This window comes from Homalodisca vitripennis, chromosome 6 (assembly GCF_021130785.1).
Source record: "Homalodisca vitripennis isolate AUS2020 chromosome 6, UT_GWSS_2.1, whole genome shotgun sequence".
NCBI classification, from domain to species: domain Eukaryota; kingdom Metazoa; phylum Arthropoda; class Insecta; order Hemiptera; family Cicadellidae; genus Homalodisca; species Homalodisca vitripennis.
Window position 1 is genome coordinate 103,062,014 of NC_060212.1, and position 24,070 is coordinate 103,086,083.

General features: G+C 34.1%; 1 protein-coding gene across 1 annotated transcript in view; it reads right to left on the minus strand.

Moving 5' to 3' along the window:
- LOC124364669 overlaps positions 1-24,070 on the minus strand; it is a 32,288-nt gene that overhangs the window by 5,897 nt on the left and 2,321 nt on the right. The window contains exons 3-8 of the mRNA XM_046820329.1: positions 21,973-22,026; positions 18,239-18,356; positions 16,287-16,480; positions 5,924-6,033; positions 5,097-5,203; positions 3,706-4,010 (exon numbers count right to left, since the gene is read on the minus strand). Coding sequence (XP_046676285.1) covers positions 3,706-4,010; positions 5,097-5,203; positions 5,924-6,033; positions 16,287-16,480; positions 18,239-18,356; positions 21,973-22,026 — 888 coding nt within the window. The remainder of the gene's footprint in view (positions 1-3,705; positions 4,011-5,096; positions 5,204-5,923; positions 6,034-16,286; positions 16,481-18,238; positions 18,357-21,972; positions 22,027-24,070) is intronic.

The window sequence follows — 24,070 nt, forward strand, 5'->3', positions numbered from 1 at the left end:
GTGGGATGCGCGTGAGGAGTGGAGGAGTTGAGCGCGTGGGGGCACAATCTAAAGTAGGGGAGTGAATACGGTGCTACTAACCCTACTGAGAGTTTTTGGCTCCCGGCTCATAGTGGTGGCGGGAGCCGAATATTGTAGTGTTTGCCAACATTTCTAGACCCTTATGTTCTTACCACGGTGGTCTTTTATGATGAGCAATTTAGTATAGGAGACCTTGAGAATATTTGAACATTTCTAAACTCTTTTGAAGTTACGGCGACGGACTTTTATGATGGGGAATTCAATACAGGAAATCTAGGAAATATTGGGACCGGATGTACGTGATCTTAACAATGACTATGTTCTGCCGAAATTGTGTTCATAGCTCACCCTTCTTAATGAGTTCGCAGTAGAGATACCCGGTGGTAAGAAAGGGTTCTCATAAATTGGGAAAGGGTAGGAATTTATATTATTCTTGATCTCCAACGACGACAACAGTTCAGAATTGTAATTTTTACGCTTTGTTAGCCATTAAAATTCAATTTATCATATACTAACCGTGTAAGCTTCAGGATTTACGATAGTAGATACAATTATACACTACAAAATTTTCAACTGACATAGCCTAGCTGCTAAATTAAAAATTAATATAAAACTGGTTAAACTAATTTGTCAATATACACAGTAGAATAAGAAAAAACTCAGTTTTATCTACCAACTTGTATCAAGTTAATTTAATGATTTATACTTAAAATAACAATAACGCCAACGATCCACACGCAATATTTAACATAAACAAAACCCCATTGCGATATCAATGTATTAAAAAAAATTTAAAATATTGGAATCATCGCCTTACAACATAAATGAAACATATTACTAATTGTTATTATGTTCTTACCTTGTACATGCACTGCTGACAGAACTACTCCTTGAATTTCGCTGCGCTTAATAAAACTCAAAGGGAACAATTCCCGTTAAGTCATCATCACCACTGTCACTATTGTCAACGATAGGTTCCCTGTCTTCGTCACTGCCACTTTATTCATCCCATTCGTCACTATCGGAGTCCTCGCCGAGTCTCACAACAATCCGTTCTGTCATTTCGTTGATTTGACGTTCGAGTTCCATATAAGTTAGTTCCACAGATATCGTATGATCACACCTTTTCCTTCAATCTTCTTGAGTGATCGAATCACACGTTTCCTTCACCAATTGTTCCACCGTATTTATATTAAATGTCACATTTTTCTTCGCTACTCTTTCTTTAAGTAGGCTCCAAATTAGTTCAATTGGATTTAAATCTGGATGGTAGGGTGGCAGGCGCAAAACATTGTGTCCACTTTTAGAAAATATTTAATCAATTTTGTACTTTTTGTATGTGGGCTTGTGGGCTTGTATAAGATTATACAATTCGGGTTTGAACATAGTGCTTGAGTGAACAATGTTACGCTCGGAAAGCCATTTAATCATTTCGGCCTTTCTGCTTGATGTTGTTGGTGCAGGATCGTCTTGTTTGTTGTGATAGGGGACGTTATCTATCACAACAACAGAATTATCTTTCAAATTTGGAATTAATTTAGTGTTTACCCATCTTTCATAATTCTCGTAGTTCATGTCATCGTGATAGTCCCCTGACTTCTTCCCTGATTTGAACGCAAGTAGAGCATTGTTAATAAATCCACCTTCCCCGCCTGCGTGGACAATTATAAATCGTTGTCCTTTACTTAGAGGTGTCTTCAGTCCCGAAGTGGTACCATCTGTCCAACCATTGGTTTTGGTGTGTGTTGAGTGAGTATGTTTCATCCATGTACACTATTGGCCTTTTTTGATTTCTATACTCGGCTAAACGTTTTAAATACTTAATACGTAATTCACGGATTTCGAAACGTTCGGTTAAAATATTTCTGTTGTTAGTAGCTTTTTTCCAGCGGAATCCCAACTTCTTCAATATTTTTGTAAGCGCCCACTTACTTCCCTTAAAATCTATTTTTCCCTTAACACATTTAATAATGATTTCAATGTAGGCCGTTCGCCTTGTTGTCGATGAAAATTATTTATTGTTCTTCGAACTACGCCCAAATCAAAATTGTCCAGATCACTTTTAGTATGTTTGCGTTTTCTTACTTTGTTGGGCGTACTAAAAGAATTGACAATTGGACTTATTTTTTTTCCTCCTTCAAAATTCGTCTGAGGGTGCTTTCTGAAATTCCAGTTGCCTCTACGACACGCTGTTGAACTTTCTTCAAATTTATAAGTGTGTTGGTTTCTGCTTCCCGTTTCATAAAATGGTAAACATTTGCAATCACTTCTCTTGTTTGGCTGTGTATAACCTTTCTACCTCTAATTTTACTTTTTACATTACGATCCATCACAAACTCTTTACTTAAAACGTAATGAACACAACGCAATTAATTCACAAATTGTATTACAACTCGTGAATTTACACAAGCGAATGTTTTTAGGGCGGCACGTATAGAAGACTGGTGACCGAAGTTCACAAGGCTGAATACGGCAACAGACTGAGCCGCTCCACCCCCCACCACTTTAGTTCCGTCTTTGCCTACGGCGCATCTCGTAGTCGCCGGTCATGCTATAAATTCCCTACAGTAACCAACCTTAGCTCCACCTGTCTACTCCTAAGCCTTGACCTTCAATAGACGGCCTACTTGATGACCAAAATAAGGTTTTAAGAGGAGCCTTAAACATTAGAGAACTTTTTAACAAAGCTAACCAGAGAGCATAGGTTGCTAAAAGAAAGTTTGAGGATGAGGAAGCCAACGACAGTAAATCTGAACCCTCCTATGGATCTGGCCTTCACTAAAACTCTGTAAATTAACAAAACTCTATTTCTCTGAAAGTCGTATTTTTTATTATAAAAAGGAACATTTCTCAAAAAGTATACAAGATATAGACTTACAACTTGTATCCCATATATTCAGTATATTATTGTTTAACTCATTAGATATTTTAACAAAATAAGAAAAAAATATTATCACAGTAAAAACTGTTTTTAAAACTTTATTTTGTTTCTTTTCCATAATTAGATAACATTTTAAGAAAAAGCTCAGTAGCTTTATAAAATAATAGTAAACATGTGGTAAATATTTTGCGGCTCTACGTTTAGTAGTTGTTGAGGAATTTTCCTTTAAAATTGTACAAATTAAAATTAAAAGTATAGGCAGTACTAAATCCCCTTAAATTGAATAAAAGTATGATTGTTGTATTTTCTTTGAAGTACACAAACTTAGACCCTTAAGCTGAATCATACAAAACATTTTGAACTTTTTAAATGGTAAGTTTTCAGTATAGAATCTCCTAATGACTATAAAAATTGATCGAAAACACTACAAATCGAAATATCTGCAAAGTTATTAATGAATGCTCCGTCATGGAAATAGGCTGGACAGACGTACAAATAAGCCAAGAGATTTGCGCGCGTGGGCCGGTCGGCCGCGTGATTGGTTGACGGGGGTCTTTTCCAAAAACATTGGGCTTTCCCTTAGAGCCCATACTTCGGTATCCTCGTGACCCAAGAGGCAGGCACTGGAATATTTAATGATTTAGTCAGTTTTCTCGTGGTTATATTCTAATAAAAGGTGTTCCGATAGTTCGGTTCTTTTAAATCAATCACAGAATGACAGCGCGTAGGTGAGGTCAATTTCGTGGATGGCTAGTAGAGCCACGGCCGCGCGCTCAGATTCCTTGGCCCATCTGTAAAGATACCTCCAAATGGACTCGCGTAACCCGTGAACAGGCCATATGTGCCCGTGATCCATTTCGGCCACTCGAGACCATGGCTCTCGTGAACGATGCAGGCAGGGCGTCTGAACGCAGAAAACGTGATCGTTCGCCACAGTTTGAACAGCATGATGTCAGAGTGGTAGAAGTCGGTATCTAAATGGACGAATTTTCTCGGTCCAGGAGGAAGGTCCATGTGTTCTACTATGTAGGTGATCAACTCGTCTGAGAATGGCTCCCCGACGTCACGGGTATCGTAGTCTCCCAACAGCACCAAGTTGGCTTTCGTACTGGACAACAAGAAACTGTCATGAAGATACACAAGGACTAATGTAATAGACTAATATTAGTTATGAAATTAAATCGTATAATTAATATTTCTGATAAATCCTATAAGCACGTGTACTTTATTTGTATAATTATACGAGTAATATCTGGGAAAGCCGGTGACCGAGTGGTTTAAGACGTCAGACTTTCGATCGAAGTAGAAATAGCGCTGGTTCAAATTCTATCTGTGACCGTAGCACTTTTTATTAGTACGATCGACCTTTTATTGTATCCACCTCCCCTTTTTCTTTTTGATAAGACACTCTTAAAAGCCAGTAGTCTATGAGGACAGGCAGAATAAGGCTTAAAAGGGGATAGGCCTCTAAAAAAATGGTTAAGCAGGCAGTAATTTAATTTAATAATAATACTTTTATTGTAATAGTACCATAAGAATACAACAGTGAGTTGTACGCTGTGGTACACAATTCATTGGTGCTGTATATGGAGTAAATTTAAGAATGGCCTCAATAATTTTATATCAAGGACATAGCCAACGAGGTTGTCTAAGGGGTGCGGACCCCTCCCCCTCAATGTCAAATATTTCAATTAAGTTTTGAGTAAACGATTAGTTTTATTTAAATAATTCAGTATTACTGACATGTACTAATGAAAGATCGTTCTTAACATAAATACGGGTCAAGAAATTTTTAAGGAACAAAATTCTGCCTTACTTTCTGTCCAATTTGGGAAAATATCTGTTGTCTTGACTCTCTGCAACAATCTTTCTTGGCTGCGTTCTTGTTTTATATAAATTTAGTCAAGGTTTTCTCCTTTATAATGGTATGAAAAATATTACCGATCAGACACATACAATAAATACTGAATTCAATAGTACTTATCATGCATGTAAGTAGTATATAACTGCCATTTTAAATGAAAAGCTATTTATATACTGTAAATAAAAATGTAAAATTATAAAAATGTATATTTATATTCAATTTTTACTACCTAACTTCACCTTTAAATTAGCAACTTCTTAATAGTTGGTATATTTCTAGCTACAATACGTATGTGACTGAATGTGGTATATTTAGATCTTCTTAACTTACTAATCATATTCCCCGCAGTAGGCTGCAGACAAAATGAACTGGCGACTGACGAGGGCGCCTTGGCAGAAGAATACCTGTACCCGAGGTTTTTTAATTCCAATCATTGCCTGAAAAATTAAATGAATGGAATCTGGTTTTACTGCAAGTTTATTTTACTAAGAGGAAATTCTCAAGATTTACGCAGAAACAAACAATTCTCAAAGTTTCTATTAAGAGGATTGTGTTTACAAGACCATTCTACTGCAACTACACTCATGGTAGCACTCAACGAAAATAGCTGAATAAATTTACTGAACCTAACCCCAGTGCACAAAACCACCCCCGTCCAAGTATATATTTCAAGCATTGAAACAAGTAACTTAGCATTATTATGAATCGAACTAAATTTAGATTTTTATGTAATACGAGAACACTATTTATTATTTATTTTTAACATTGATATTTATCTAGTTATAGATTTCATCTGTGTAACTCTGTACGATAAAGGTGTCTGGCAAGTTTCATGAATTTATCTCGAACTATTCTTGAGATAGTAGTTTTGTAAAAAAACAAACAGATAAATTCTAAAGTAATCCAGATAGGATACACGTAATCGTATACTATTTTGCATACTGAACAACTATAAAATAGTTGCGAGACACGGTAGAGTGTAAACTGCTCCTTCCTATCACTGGACAAGAGTGATTAAACAGCGAAAGCAAATTTAGGCATCTGGACTCTTTCCGTGCACACAAATATATTTTTTTTCCTATGACTCCTATTACGCTTCTTGCTACGTGTACAAAGCTTTTATAACGTATTTTTGTTACACATAATTATATGTTTACCTGATGGTATGCTTCCATTGGTGCGGATTCTGTCCAGTTCTTGTAAAGGATTCGGTAGGGGCACATGTCGTCAACATCGTTACAAACGTTCTTAGAATATAGTTCACATTCTGAAAAAAAAAAAAACTATTTATATCATGAATATGTACAATTGTACAGACAAGACCTACAGAAACCATCATAGTATTGTACCATCATTTGAAGGTACAATACTATTAATATAATAACAATTATTCCGATTTTACATTCAACTATAGGACAGTGTCCGTATAAACAAATCATCAATAATTAATGACAATAACTACGTACCTTCGTCAAACAGTTCACTGTAGTTTCGACTAGTAGTGTATGACTACTCAGTTTGAACTGTAGACAGTAGACAGTAGATATTAGACAAATGCTTTATTTAAAGAAAGTTCACAATACTTTTCAACATTCCAAGAGCTCACAGAGCTCGCGCGGAAATACTATTAACATACGAAACAAAATTCATTACAACATACAATATTAGTTGTCAGCCAGTCTTGTAACAAAATTATTAGTTCGTCATTATATCAACACTTTTAACTTTTGATAAAGTAACAACAAGCATTTTCTATATTTAACAGAACTCGTATCTGAACAGTAAATTCCGTGGCAAATTATTTAACTACCAATTTTCACAAAAATATCAACAATAAATAAATAAACTACTATTAAAAATCAACAATACATTTTTTCAAGCTACATCTAACAAAACCATCTGCAATAAATAAACAAATACAAACCAACAATAATATACAGAAAACAACTAACAGATCAACAACAAATTCTAACAGAAATATCAACAATAAACCATATATAATTAACAATTCAATAAATATATTTTTAATACGAACAAAGTTTAAAACGATTTACTATATTATGAAATTTTGTCAATACACAAAATATATAAACTATGCTTCTGAGATGCAGACTAATACCATTACTATTATATTAATTTCGTTTTTTAGAATTGCGCTCTTAACTTTCATTTTAAAACGAGGTTTCCCCTCATTTAAAATGTCGTTACCAAAGTGTACAATAATCTTATTGAAATTTTCTTTTCCGACAAAACAAAACTGTCTTCTACAAAATTCTTTTCTGAAATTGGGCGTTGAAATAGTAATGAATCGCGAAGTTCGCATAGGAGCATTAAATTGTTTCAAGCTATATTTGCCAAAAAACTTATGTGTATGCAACAAACCAGTCAACAAATACAACTGATCAATTGTAAGATAATCATTCTGCGAAAATAAATAAGATATACTCTCTGATTTTTTAATAAAATGGATAGTTCTTATTGCAAACCTTTGTATCATTACAATTGATTTTAATACTGTAGGGTAAGTCCCCCCATAATGAATGATGCCATAACGAGCTGTACTTTCGAACCACGATCTGTAAAGGGAGTTTAAATGCTCCTTCCTTAAAAAGTTCCTTATATAATATAAAGCATAATTGATTTTTTTGAGTTTTGATTCCAAGTACTCCACATGTTTATTCCACTTTAACTTACTATCAATAAAAACGCCTAAATACTTAACTGAGTCAACAAATCCAATATTTTCACATGTACATTCATATAAGCATTGATGATTGTGACAGACTAATTGAAATTCTAACGTGAGATTATCTACATCGCATGAAGAACCAGTGAACAAAATACATTTAGATTTTGAATTATTTATCAATAGCCTGTTTAATATTAACCAATTTGAAATAACCTCTAGATCTCTATTTATTTTAGATCTAAGGGCATATCGGTTCACAGCTGAACACACAATAGCAGTATCGTCTGCATAGGCAAATATGGAAGAATTCAATGGAATACTCAACAAATCATTGATATAGATCAAAAACCTTAACGGACCTGCCACCCCACCTTGAGCAACACCATACCTAATGTGCAATAACTCACTATATGTATTGTTTATTTTGACTGTTTGTCTTCTGTTTTTGCAAAAGGATTCTAGTAATTTATATGCAAGGCCACCTATTCCATATCCCTTAATTTTTTTTAATAATATATCAATATCTACAACGTCAAACGCTTTCTTAAATTCCAAATATACAGCTAAAGTACACCTACTGCGATCTACTAATGATGTTATTTCACATATACGTTCTTCAATTGCCAAATCAGTACCACGATTTGGCAAAAACCCATATTGCTGTGGTGAAAAAATGCTTTGGCTTAAAAAATATTTTAAAAGCTCCTCCTTAATAAATACCTCAAATATTTTAGCAATAGTGTTTATAAGGGAGATTGGCCGATATGACGAGACGAGCATATCATCACCTGACTTAAAAACAGGCACCACAACTGCGTCCTTGAAGCTTGTGGGAAAGACACCCTGTTTCAATGATTTGTCATAAATGGCTGTAAGGACTGGTGCTAATGTATCAATATTATTCTTTATTGATGAAATATTTATACCATCAAGACCAGAACTTTTTGTATTTTTCATATTTTTCATATCCTAAGCACATCGTTAATACCCATGGTGAACTTATCAAAGTAAACAACACTATCTAAATGACTCTCAACAAACATGTCACACCCAAAAGACTCATATCTTAAATCATTCACTATATTTACAAAATAATTGTTAAAATAATTGCTAATAAGAATCTCATTTTCATGAACAGGCAAAATTACATTGTTAACATTGACTTTTTTCATTTCATGCTTTCTTTTTTTCATTATGTCCCTTACAACAGACCAGTACTTTTTACTATCACCATTATTTCTCTCTATGATGGAAGAATAATAATTTATTTTTGCCTCCCTGATTCTTTTTGTTACAAGCTTAGATAAACTAGTATACTCTACTTTAATATTTTGATCCAATCTATTCATAGAAAACATTTTAAACAATGTGTTCTTCCTATTTATTAGTGAAACTAATGCATTAGTTACCCACGGTTTACGCTTTCTATTTTTACTGTTTATCTTTTTCAATCTATATGATTTTTCGAGACAAGAGTTATAAATGCCATAAAAATTCTTTACACATTCGTTTACATCATCAGTAGAATAAACTGTTTCCCAATCAGCCGTGCATAGTTGTCTGGGCATTACTCCCTCATCAACAACTCTATAATACGGAACAGTATTATTATTGGCTTCCTTATGGATATTAGTGTGAGCAGATAACTCAACAGTTACAGCAAAATGATCACTTATATTCAGATTTAGAACACTACAATCAAAATGTATATTCTTAGAATTTCTAATTAAAATATGATCAAGGCAGCTTACAGAGTTATTACTAATTCTTGTCGGAAGGGTAATACAGTTTTTAAATCCATAAGCAGAAACTAAACTTAAATAACTTTTACCAGATCCTGTATTTTTTAGTGTACATATGTTTAAGTCTCCAATAATTAAGGTTGGATCACATGAATTCTGCAGTATATTTTCAAAATCTACTTTAAATGCATTGTACGTAAATTTACAACACCTATAAACAGCATATAACGATATTTTGTAAGAAAGTTTATCTTAATTTTCAACTTTGAAGGAAATGTGAATAATTTCAGCAGTGGGCAGCAATAGCAACTGATAAGAGTGTTGCAGTCCAGAGGTCAGGTACACAGCAATGCCACCAGCCTGGTTGTCTGGTCTGGGCTGAACCAGCATGTCATATCCTGGTAGTTGGTATTGTTCCTCTTCACCACGTTTAATCCATATTTCAGATAATATTATTATATCATATTGCTTTTCTTGATGCAATAAATATACATAAAACTCATCATAATGTTTCCTCAAACTTCTAATGTTTAAATGGAAAATATGTAACTTGGTTCCCTTGAAACTTACATTACTTGACATACACACACACAAACATTTGTACTAAGAAAAATATTTAAAACAGTCATTTTAACCCTCAAATGTCTTCAGGATTTTTTCCAGCTCAATGTTAGATTTATTCATATAGTTTTGTGATTCGGGGAATCAGATTTTCTGGCAAATATTTTCCCCTCTTTGGGCCATACATATGTAAATCCTTTCTCCTTTAATTGCTTTGCCTTGTAAAGTAATTCCTTGTTGCGTGGGGTAAGGTGTTCATTTATATAGATATATGCGTCAGGGGCTGAGTTTATAACCTGGGTGGACTTAATTTTCTTTTGCTTTGCGTTCTTCAAAAAACTGTCTCTCTTTTGCCTACTCGAGAACTGCACGACAATAGGTTTTATTCCAGATTTTCTGTGAGTTGGAATCCGATGAGCCGCTTGAATATCTACCTCATAATTAACAGGTTCTCCGATAATATCACCCAGTTTCGAGATAATAGTAGAAACCGCCTCTCTGTCATCATAAGGCACACCGTCAATCTGAATGTTTCGGTTACGATTATACTGATCAAGACCATCAAACTGCTCTTGTAACAATGTAAATTTATTTTGCAGCTCCCGATTTTGAGCAATAAGAGATTCATTCGATTTTTCTAAATCTTTTACTCTACTATCATAAGCAAAGATGCGTTGTTCAAATTCATGAATTTTATAAGAAACAAATTCAACAGATTTAGTAAGTTCATTTATCTTTTCATTAAATTTTTCACTGTGGATACTAAATTGTTCCTTAATTGCTTCTTGCATTTTTTGCAAAAATTCCTCATGCATTTTACTCATTGCTTCAGAAGCCACAGGTTTATTTCTACAAACTTTACATTTCCAGCTTTTCTGTCTAGCAGTTCCCATAGTAACCCATGTATTTTCTGATATGCCAGCACAATCAAAGTGTAACTTACATTTATTGATGGAGCAAAACGCAAATTCATCATCAGATGGAACTGGATCACTACAAATAATACAGCTATCACTCATAACGAAACACAGTGCAGTAGCTACAAGGAAAACAACCTTCCACTACGCCAGCTGGCAGACAACTGTTTGACGAAGGTACGTCGTTATTGTTATTAGTAAATCTGCAGTTTAGAGCTATATAATATGGAGATTAATATCAATATATGTATACCTTCGACAAACAGTTCAAACTGTAGTCATACACTACTAGTCGAAACTACAGTTAACTGTTTGACGAAGGTACGTAGTTATTGTTATATATTGTTATTATTAAAATATATCTCATGCAGTTCCTAACACTAACAAAATGAAAATAGGCGTGAACGCTACATACAGGTTTGCAACACTTTTAAATTCGTTGATAAAGCTAAACAAACCAAAGGAAGCTCACTTCATAAAATTCTCAATAGCTCTGGACTTAATCACAATCTGTGAATTTGAACTGAAATATTTCACTCTTTACATCACTAAAACGGATTATTCATCCACACAGTTCTAGTTTTTTGTTCCTACCACTCTTCACAACTCTAAAACAGACTATGCATTAAATCAGATTTTGAGTCCCTTTCACACTTCACACCCTTAAACCAGATTCAGTCAACCAACTCAATCAGTTCTAGTTTTGATGAGCCACTTTCAATATTTAAACCCCAAATAGGGTTGTTATATAGGGAGATAAACAGGAATACCAAGAAGACAAGCATGAAATATCCACCCTGAAGTAAAAAAGGCAAAAGAGACGAACTTATGTATACAGTCTAAGGGCGGGCGCACCGTCATATCACATACATTTGTGTAAGTCTACTCATACAACTAAAGCAGACGACTAAAACTACATTATAATATTTGATATCTCTGAAATAAGAGATGTATCTCTTGTCATACAACGTTACAATAATTCTGGAAAATTAAACATACTTTGAGTTAAGACCTATAACAGAGAAAATGTAGGCATATAAATTGTGTACTGATGTAATTTTTAATATGACATAAACGAAATTTGGAGTTTTGGTTCGAGTGTTATTGTTCAATTACGCTACTGACATCGGAGGGAGAGTCGCTGTGGCACATCTTTTGTCATCCAGAATTCCCTGTCTTATTCAAAATATCATTCTATTTGTAAGTGACAAGAAATCTGCTGGACGTTCACGAGGCATTCTGAAACTGTTTTTTGTGTCTGTTACCATATATCTTTTAGTTATTTGCGTTAAAATATATTTTGACAAGTTAGAATATTGTTGGAGCTAAGTTATGCTAATATAGCCAAACAGGACTAACTTTACGTTACTTATCAAATCGTATGTTTGACTTTTCCTACTTCTTACATGATTTAGATTTTTACACAGGTCTACTGTAAAGAGTTCATGGAGATAGTTTTTGGTGAAAAGAATTTCTTAAGAAATAGACCTTAAAATTGTATAAATGGACTTTTAAGGAGTTTACTTATTTTTGTTACACAGTTGATTTTTTGATTTTGTATTTCTCAATCAGCTTATTGTAATAACCGTATAAGAATTTTCATAGCGATAAAATAACAAATCTCAAAAACTTGATAGTAGTTATTAGATTTTACAAATATATACACTATTAATAAGGAACTCGGTGTTATATTTTGGTATATAGAACGAAGAAAGGGATGCCTCTATTAAACATAGTATTCTAATGTATTATGTTAAGAAAAACCCGAAAAAAATTCGTATGTATGTCTAAACCATAATTTGGTAAAAATCGTTGGTAAAAAAATTGTCAACAGAGGTCATAATAAACAGAGACGTATTTAGGGGTTGGCGAAAGAGGTACCCGCCAAGGGCGCAAGAGTGAGGGAGTGCAAAATTAGTGGAAGAAAAAATTTTATAAACTAAGCATTTTTCATACCTCTGATGAAAACATATGATGGCGTATTGTAGCAAAATTAAAAAGATAAGAGAATAAATAAATACCGTTACAGTGTTAGTAACATTAGTAATAAAAAGTTCTGTTAACTAGGTGGTTTGCAGCGTTCAAAGCTAATAATAATACGGCAGCGCAATACCGGTGGCATAAGAATCACACCTGGGGGGATTATCATGCTCCCAGTATGCATGCCTAACCTATGTCTGGACAAAGCTAAAGCTGTATTTTTTGAGGTTAGGAAGTACACGTAGAAAAATGATGTCATTAGAATTTTACTCAAGAATACATTTTTTAAAAATTAAATCCCCCTCATTTTTTAGGATGGAGACTAAAAATTCCCCGGCAGTGCATTCAGAAAAGCTAGATCAGCCAGAGAGAAAGGAAAAAGAAACCTGCCCTTAATATGGAAAATTGGCTGAAACAGCAAATTAAACCAACGTCTAAGATTATTGATCATGGAAATGGAAATGAAGAAGAAAACTTGGAAAACGAATTGGAAGGTTCTGTTGAAATGGAGGTTACTTCTGAAAATGACGAAGTTTCTCATGAATATAAACATGATGAAAGTAGAACTGTTTCAGAGGGAGAGGTACAAGAAATAGTATGACCCTTGCAAATGGCCAAATGTTAAAGACACTGTTCTTGTTATACTTGTATACATAAATAAATATTTAACAATTTCAATTTCCAATGCCAGATGATGGGAGCCACTTGAGCAGTAAGTGGTTTTTTTAAAGACCTACCTAATAATAAAACTGTTAAAAGAAAGTGGTTGTTGTACAGTGCATAAAAATGCAGTATATTGTTTTCCATGCTTTTTATTTTTGAAAAACATTCTAGCTCTGAAGTATTTGCTCAAATCAAACAAGGATTTAATGACTGGGAGCAGCTCAACCCTCATATTAAACTACATGAAAACTCAGAAATTCACAGAATATGGTATCTCAAATGGAAAGAACTAGAAGTGAGACTTGTATCCAAAGAAAAATGTATCTTTAGATGCAACTGTTCAAAAATTGATCAACATGGACGGGGAGCATTTGCGAAATATATTAATAGTTGTTGTAGGTGTGATTTTTCACTGTGCAAAGAACAATTTACCACTTAGGGTCATCAGATTCAATATGTGATCAAAACCATGGAGTAATTTTGAGCACTTTGTATCTTATAAGCCATTACCACCCCCAACTGAAACAATACATTGAATACGTAAAATAAAAAAGAATGCTACATTACTTATAAATAACTTGCTGACATATCTTGATGAAAATCAAATCAGCAAAGTATTTTTCTATAATTCTTGATTTTACTCCAGACTTTTCGCATTCCGACCAAATGAGTCAAGTCATAAGATATATTGATTTCTCTAGTGATCAAGCTCAAATGGTGGAGAGCATTGTTGATTTTATTGTTACCCACAAGGAAACTGGTGAAGGAATCTCAGAAGAAATTCTAAGAAAATTGAAAGAATATGGATTTGACGTAAATAATTGTCGTGGCCAAGGCTTCGATAACGGATCGAAGATGGTAGGAATTTACAATGGTTTACAAGATCTAATTGGCAACATCAATGATTAAGGTAGATTTGTGCCATGTGCCGCGCACAGCTGGAATTTGGCGGGTGTGCATGCAGCAGATGTGTCCCCAACGATGATCACTTTTTTGTATTGTACAGAGTACGAGTATATTCTGTTTTGCCAGTGGTTCAACGATATGATGGGAATGTTTTAACAGTATTTGGGTAGCACTCTGAAGTGACACAGTGACAAACGATGGTCTTCAAAAAAGACAGGCTATCACTTATATTGAGAAATCATTAAGGCATTATACACTGTTTTGAAGGAGATGACCAACAACCATGAATTGAATAAAGAAACTGTTTTGGGGATTTAAGCATTATCAAAAACATTGATTTTTTAAGTTTATTTGCCCGCTTGAATTTTTGCCTGAAATATTAATATTAATTGAGTGTACAAACAAGTCATTACAAGCTAAATAAAGTCTCTTGACATTGCGTCAAAACTGTTGAATAGCCTGTCCAAGAAGATTAGGAAACAGCGTGGTGATGGTGTGGATAATATAATTTCCAAAGCTGTATCAACATGTGATGAAATTGGCATTGAGAGTTCATTTCCAAATAAACGAACTAAGAGAGCTATAAGGCCTTATCTTCAGAAATGGCAATGGATGAAGTTGCCTCATACCTCAAAGACATGAATTCCAAGAATGTTTTATTGTCTATGAAAATTAATAATCGATATTAGTAAAAGATCAGAGGCCTACACAAAAGTTTCAGATGATTTTGGATTCTTATCAGGGTCACTAATGAAAAAAAAGCAACAGACTCTGATTTGGAAACCTGTGCAAAAGATGTACTGTGCAGTCAAGTACAGCAGAGACATGAACGCTGTTGAAATAGTAAGAGAAATTGGAAGTTTCAAATTCCATTTGAACGAGGTGTTTTAACAGTTGGGCTCGGCATCCCATTTAGAAATTTTGGTAACTCATAAGCATCAGCTAAGAGATGCTTACCCAAATATTGAGATTGCTTACAGAATTTAACTTACAATGCCCGTTAGCGCTGCTTCGTATGGAAGGAAATTTCGTAAACTTAAAGTTATTAAGAGCTATTTACGGTCAAGAACTGGCCAAAGACACCTGATCTATTTGGCAAGCTTATCAATTGAATACAAAACAACTTAAAAACTTAACTTTGATGATGTCATAAATGAATTTGCATAAATTAAAGCACGCACAGTGAGCTTTTAACAATAATAAAAGATGCCTGGTTAATTTAACAAAATTAAACTAACTAAAAATCTAAATTTAAAGTCAAAACTTCAAGTGTTTTAGGCTATTATTTCTTATTATAAATAAATATATTTTCTCTTAAAGTACATGTGATATGAGTGCATAGTTTATATAAACAAGGTCATTTTGTCATGAATGTAACATTTTTTTAAAAATAAGTAAGTAAAGTACTGTTTAAAGTTTATTTTTATTGCTTTTTAAACTCAGGCCTAATAAATTTTCAAGAAGTATTAGTAGTAGTGATTTGACTAAAACTATTTAAAAAGTGTTACATTACAGTTTCACTGCATTGTGAATGTGAATTGTTCTTGCAATTACTGGGAGTCTGCTTTTGTGGGAAGAGATGGGGGCGCAGGAGCACTTAATTTCGTCAAAGGCGTAGAAATGGCAAGATACGTCATGAAAATAAAGCGGCCACGATAATTGCATTTCTGATCTTTCATAAATTCCTATTAAATACCACTCTTTATAAAAGGCTACAATATGATTGTTTCTTATTTAAGCCCACAGGTTAACATTTCGGTGTTTCTAACTATAGTTCTCCTTCATAAATGGGGACTTCTTCACTCCAACAACGTATATTGTGTCTACTTACATTCTCATTAAGTATAAATATATCTTACACTGAAACTAAATTTAATAAGAAATGTAAGAAACTATGTTGGCTAAATCCTGAAGGTTCACGCAGATTGATTAGCACGGTTTACGGCCCTAGCTGGCTCGTCACTTCTAATAATCATTTAGATTATTAAATGATTCGATCCTTCGTGTCGAACATAAAATCATGGGTAGGGAAAGCTTAATACAAAACCACAAGTTTACTTACGCAAGGCTGCTCTAAATCCAGGAGCGTAACGAGAATATGTAGGAAAAGTCCTGAAGGCAAATGAAGAATTGCTTGGACTGTTTGTAATGGCGTTTGGGTGGCAACAGCTCACCCCATTTGCCCTAGGTGCTGCAACACGAACATCATATGGGTTCTTAGTCGGCTCGCACCATTGAAATGTCTCCTGATTAATCCTAGAACGTACAATAGTCACCGGTCACAATTTGTATGTTAATTAACAACATTAATAATATAGAGATAAAAGGATTATGTACATTTGCAGCCGTTAAGTGGTAAAGAAACGTTACGTCATCTTCCCTCTTCTTTAGATGTAAAATTGTATAGCATAGATTTAAGCAAGCTAAAAGTAAGTAATCAAAATACCTGAGATAACCTAACGAAAGTCTTGCCAACATATCCAGCAAAGTCACTTCGTTACATATATTATTATGTCATTTAGCGCCAAATTTAATCATATTATTACTCACTACCAATATTGGTTCAAGGCCGGCAGTTCTTTAACCACAAACCTTCCTTTGATACATTTATACATTGCCGATGCTTTTTCTGGCTCAGTCCAAGTTAATACCATCGAACCGGATTTTACAAAGGTTTTAAACCGAGTTTTTATACACCTACATATTTACGGCTTCTGTCGCCAAATACTGAAGTGTTTCCTCTTAGAGTCAGGACTCTCATGGTCAGATTCAAGTCTGTTCTCACGAGGGAATTGGCTGCGGCATCAAGGTTCCATAAGGTTTCCGTTTATTTACGGGACCAGTGTTATTCAACTTGTCATTAATGATATCGAACTAAATCTTCGGTGCCAGCACCTACTCTTTGTGGATGATCTGAGAATTTATAGAGGATATCTTCTATCCACGTTATCTTGTTCCTCAAAGAAAATGTTCGAGTGGGGTAAGAGTGTGCACAAATAACGCAATGCTGTTGAATATTTATAAATGTGCCTGCATCTCTTTTCATCACATAAGATCTCCAGTTCGGTTTAATTATTCGTTGACGGCAGTATTCTTTCTAGAATCAGTGATGTGATAGACCTAAGCGTGATCATCGACATAAATCTTGCTTGAGATTTTCAAGTGTTTAGCGCTTGTAATATGTATGCTCGCACTCACGGCCTTAGCTGGAGACTGTCCAAGCCATTCAATGGCATTCGAAGTCTGACAGTTCTTAACTGCTCTCTGGTTCGACCTCATCTGGGAAACTGCAGCATCATTTGGTCTCCCCACCAACAATACCTCAAATTGGAGTTGGAAAAGGTGCAGAAACGTTTTCTGCGTTTGGCCGAGTTCAGTCTTGGATACAGGAACCTGTATGCGCCAAAGGAATGAGTTGCCACTTTGCTGAATCATAACTCCTCCTTAGAGACCAGAAGTTTTACTCAATATTTTATTTTCACCACCGCCTGGTGAATTATTAATTGGATTGTGTCGATGTATTGCAGAGTCAGCTTCAGTGCCTTGGTTGGGACTGGGGGAAACGATAACGACTGAGTAAGGGCTTTGTCTTTTATATACAGAGATAACTATTAATAATTTGGACCATTATAAATACATTGACGATACAATACCAGACGAGTAAAAATTTTCCATATTCCTGCATATCGTCTTTTTTCTGTTTGAGAAGAAGCCCTCAAAATTGTGGAACTACCTGCCCGATGACTTCAAAGAACTCAGTGCGAGGACATTCAAGACTAAAGTGAAACTGCGTCTGCTACGGAATTCTTTTTATACTATTGAAGAGTACTTTGGAAGAGGGAAAACTCACAGTTAACTGGTCTCTGACATTTAGTGAATTACAATTATAACAGTAGCAATTTTTTCTGAACACGTATTGTGGTTTTAGTTCTTTTAAATTGACGGAGTTATCATTTTCAAAGAGTTATTAATAAAAAACTTGTCTTTTGTATTATGTAAATATAAAAGTTTTACCCTTGAACTGGACTTTTGTTCTTCGCTTCATCACAAGCTGGTTTGTCGACACAAAAATGTGGAGTATAAAGAGTAGAGTTGCTATTCACCCCAACCGGATACATAGCACAGATCTCAACTGAAACATTTGTTACAAGTAATTAAACACTTCACTACATGAGATAATTTTGGAAGTATTTACTTTAAAAATCTGTGAAAAAGACTATCTTAATAAACATTGGCAGAACAAAAACTCTCAAATAACTGCATATTTGTTAACTTGACCATTTTTGGCCAAAGGTTTAGAAGTAGAAACTAACATTTCTTTCTCATGGAATGTGTACGTAACTAAAGTTCACCGTAGACACAAAATAATATCAGTGACAGAAAATGAAAAAAAGGAACTGAACTTTTAGGTTATAACCAGTACTATTGGCCACTGGCTCTTAACCGACCTCAGATGATCCACCTGCCGGATTAACCGATCCTTTCCAGAAAGACACGACTTGACTTTACTTCTGCCGCGGTAGTGGCCGACCGTGCAAGTCACAACACTTCTCTCTGTTTTTAAACGTATTAGTGTTGTGTTACTGCCATTTATGAGTTGCAGAACTAGCAGCAGTGTATGGCATCTAATGAAGGTGAGTAAATTATTATTATAATACATCTAATGTGTAAAAAGAGATGTCTTGACTGATTCAGCAATGCCTACTACAAACCATGAAATATAAATATGAAATTTTGAACATAGCTTTATCTTGTGTCCTACAGGCGTAATAGGTAGCATTACTGCAAAACTCGTGTTATTAATTGAAAGAACGTGTTAAAAATGTAATAAGTGTAATAATCTTATTCAACTAATTATTTCTTTAGGTTTTGTTAAATCTTCACATTTATTCAAAGACTTGCACGGGAAGCAATTTCTTGAAAGCAACCCGGTGCTCTTAGAGGACCTTGAGGTCCTCTTGCATTGGTGGCGTCGATGCATACCAGACATCCTTATTCCAGGGAAGCGTTAGTTAAAATATTAGACTTGCAATCGGTTGTGAACGTGGTCTTGGAAATTTGGTCAAAACATTTCACCGCAACCTACTAATAAAACAACAATCTAAAACATATCATATGAATGAACGAATCTTCTATACGGTTGGACAGGTAAGAACTGTATACAAGTGGAAAAGAAAATGATCTCATAACTAAACCTACAGTCACAAGAGATATTGGTGCATCCGTCAAAGAATTCGGTGTCATGCTCCGTTTAAAAGTTTAAAGCTTAATCTGACTTCTAATAAACATTTAATAATGTGTATCAGTCTATTAATAGGGAATAATTCAAAGAGCCAACTTACGTGGTTAAACATTGATAAATGTCACTCTTCATTATCAGAATGTCCGTGATATACGTACAAATCCAATAAGATATTTTCTACCTTGAGGGGCATTAGCTCCAGCATTGTTGTCCGTAAAATAATGATATTAACTTTCGACGTGTTAGTCTTCTTTTATAGACAATTTCTTTGTTTATAAAACCATTAGCATACGCCTCTACTGTGTGACATCATGCTTGTTGTCACCCTTTACATCAGCTGCTGAATAATTAAGAAAAGGTTACATGCTAAAAAGATTCACGTGTACCTTTCTTGATGTTGAAGGACATTCGATAATACTTCATAGAACATCATGATTGTTTCAAGCATATAATCTTATCTTTAAAGTATTAAAAACACATTTAGTTATATGTAATCCACTAATTTAAATAAGCACACGATGTAGTAAAACTAGGCTATTTTATAGAAAATAATATTTCATATATATTTTAAGTGCAAAAATAACTCAAGTACAGTCTTTATGTTTAAAATAATGTCATAGCTTTGTTGTTAATTGTGTACTAGAGAAAATAATTTACGAATTACCGTTGCAGTTAAGTCCAGAATTGGTGTTAATATACACTAATTTGTTATCCTGTTTATATAAAATATATTTTCAGTCTTTTTGACAGCTATAATTTAGGAAAAGAAATATAGGCTAAGTGAAAGCGATCCCGGAAAAAAGTACTCGAGCGGCAAGAGGCGAGTTGGCTCAGGAACTGTGTGTGCACTGAACGGATTTGAAATGAAATGAAATGCAAAAAGCCTTTATTCAAGAGGTGGAAAGATGTTTAAGCCCTCTCTACCACTCAACCTTAGATCAATGTCAAACAAACTTTTAGTTATATACCCATACCGATATCGTGGGATTTAATGCACTAATTTTCTATTTTGTTTCTTTACTGAAGAATGATTTAAAAAATGGGATGCATCAACTTGCCCCTATAAAATATTAAAGATTTGTTAAAATCATCTTGAAATACAGGGTGATCTCTTCAAACTACACTACTATTTATATGATGAACCTAAACCGTTTAAAGTGTTGGTTAATGTTGTTTTAGTTATAGTGATGTACGCTTAGACGGGGCTTAAAACTTGTAATTTTTGAAATTTAAATATCTTTCCTACACATTATCTCTAAAATCTGGAAAATATGCAACCATGAAATACAGTAAAAGTCGAATTAGTACCAAAAGGACACTATACATTTAGAGGTAATATGATTTCAAAAAGTAACTTTCTGCTTATTTACAATAATATAAAATATTTTTGTTTAAGAAAAGGCTGATCCCCTTTTAAGCCTTATCCTGTCCGTCCTCAGGGGCCATTGGCCTATGCGAGGATCTTATCAAATACAATAACGGGGGGGGGGGAGTCGATACAGTACAAGGTTCATGGTACTCATAAAAAGTCCCAGGCAGGATTTGAACCTGCGATCGCTCTAGACTCAGACCCAATATCCAACGACAGATCACTCGGCTTTAGAAACTCTCATTTCTGATACAATGGCTATCACTGTCAATATTAACTGAAATTTCTTAAAAGTGTGAAATAAGGTATATAATATATAACATTATAATAAGGATATTTCGAAAAGAAAATCTTTACCTGAACCCTGAAAAATCTTTTCTAGCCAACAGAGGACCAAAAAGCTGAACAATGTAACTATTTAGATTAATGACAAATGGTTTAAAATTTATTAAGCTACAATAATTATATACTACTTATGACTTTTAATCATTTGGTATTTTAAACTCTTCGCTACCTACGCTGGCCTCACTAAAACTAGCGCGATTAACGATTAATTTCTTTCTTGGAAGAAATTCATCTATCGATTTCACAAAGAGTTAAAATCTTGTCTAGGCATCAAGTAAGTATTCTTGTTTTGTTTAAAATAACAAATAGTGTATTATACAAAATTGAGAGTGTCCCATTTAAGTAAATATAATACATTATACTAAATTTCAGCTTTTTTAATTAAACAATTAATTAATTTTCTAGCTGTTGTTGTTCATTATATTTAGCATAAGACATATTTGATATGGCACTTCTTACACGTATATCGACTGACAAATAAATGGCATAAATAAATTGATAGAATTATTTATACACACTACGGCTTTGTGTGGTATTATCAATTAAATACAGCAAATTTATTTTCTGCATTTTTGTTATACCCTAATTAAGTTATGTTGCACTATACGCTTTTGCTTGTGTCATGTGCACAGTTCAGTAGAGTAGCTTCATAGCTAAAAGTTTGTAGACTATATTGTTACTTTTACCACTGCTGGTGGTAAATGAGATCACTTAATAATCTAGAAAAAGTGTCGTTAAGTTTTGTATAAAAAAAACTTGTCACTGTTGCAATGAAAAAGAAGGAATACTTACGCTGGTGGAATAACCAATCTCCCTCTAGCCTTGGGTTATCTTCCATGTACATCGCTGAAAATAAATAAAATATTTTATTTATAAGTTTTATTAAAACAAATAGTTTCATACAAAAGGAGTATTTAATCTCTTATAATCTCAGTAATGAACGAAATGTGAAGTACCAGGCTACGAAAGGTCAACAGGATTTCGGACATATCGTAACTATTGTGGGAAGGGTTTATTCAATGGTCTGTTGTGTTTAGCTTCTTTTCACCGAGCCTAAAAAATCGTAGTGCACTCAGTTGTGCGCCTGGTGAGACAATGAGAGCATTCTCTCCTTTAGATTGCATTTGATTCTGTGTATCTGATGTCGAAATGATGTAAAGAGCTCGGTTTGAGCTTCTTCATCGCCGATATTTTTGTGTCTCTTCAGATGGACGTGGACTCCAATCTGTGACAGCAGCGGAAGGTGAAATTGAGCTAAACCCAAGAGTCGCAGGATCTCTGACGTTTGCCGTCTATATGATGTAAAGATGACAGATTTCGCGTTATATATTTTAAGTTTTCTATACTTGTGACACCGGAAAACATTGTAAATTGTCCTTGTCATTGTCATTGTCAATTCATGGCCACACTGTATTTCAAACAAACGAATACAGCTTAGTATGTGAGTTGGTTATTTATTAAAAAATTATAGTATTTATTGACATTTATGTTGTAAAAGTAACTAATATTTTTTACGCATTCACTGATTTTTCTGTTCTACGTTCAATTAATATCAATATAGCTTGATGAACAAGAAGTATTCGCCCAGGACCAAGATCTCGCTTGCCGGAAGAGAATGCTAACCACTACACGATAGAGCACATACGTTTTGTCTATTACTTATTTAGTATTTGGCCGTATATGTGCACGTTTTAAAAACCACATTCCCATGTGATCGAAAGAATAAATTTGAAGTATATCATAAACAGCTGAACATCCATTAAAAGTTATTATTCAAAAGCATTTGGAATAAACAGAAATTTAACGTTATCTACTCAAGGTATCTGCAATAGATAATAGCAGCAATAGATAATAATAAGCAGCAATGCCTTTGACTATAAGTTAATTGAAAATATGTTCTTTCGATTGAAAATAATAAAATACACGGGGAAACGTACAACGAATTGTACTAGTACATAAGCGAATCAAAGTTTTACCCATTCAAAAATATAAAGATATTTTCGTACTTTTTCAATAGCCTTTATAGATTATTAGGTGACAAGTTTCATAATTTTATAAAGTACTAGTAAACACAAAAAAGCAAAAAGAATTGATGCTTTCGTCTAATAAGGTTCATAATCAAATGGAATATGTTTTCATTATATTAATAAATGATTCTTATTTTATTAATAAATGACATCCATAGCCTTTGATATGCCTCGTCATAGATGACAATTAAATACATGTTCAATAAAAAACATGCCTATATTAATGTATTTGAAAAAGCATAATTTAAGTCCATCACTCCGTAGGCTGACAAGATTTTTTCTCTGTGATTGTCTGTTTTATACTGATAAGATCATGAAGTACCACATCCTAAGGGTATTCATATTAGTACTGTAGTGGCCAGGTACTGAGTTAACACACACACACATACACACACAGGTACTGAGTAAAAACATAGTATATAGTATAATATTACTATATACTATGTTTTTGGTTTACAATCGTATTTACTGAGCTTGGATGTTATTAATGATGGGTGGTTATGGTAACCGTCTCCATTCATGGGGTTGGTAAAAATATAAGTTTGTCTGTATGTATTTTCCACAAGTTATCTTGAGAACAAATCGAGCTATGGACTGTGTTCATTGAGCATGAGGGTCCATTACTACGTAGACAAGATTATGTTTGATTTTGATGCTTGTCCTTGCTCGGGCTTGGAGAAATGTTATTGAAGCCTCAGGAGATTGCACAACAACGCTTCTGTCTGACTGGGGGCTCGAAATTACCTTTCTGTCTGTCTGTCCAGAAACTACAACAAAAATGAAATGAACTCTAAACTTGAAATTTTGCATGCAACTTTATCAGACCTGTGACACCTTACATTTGTTTAGGGTTCACATGTAGT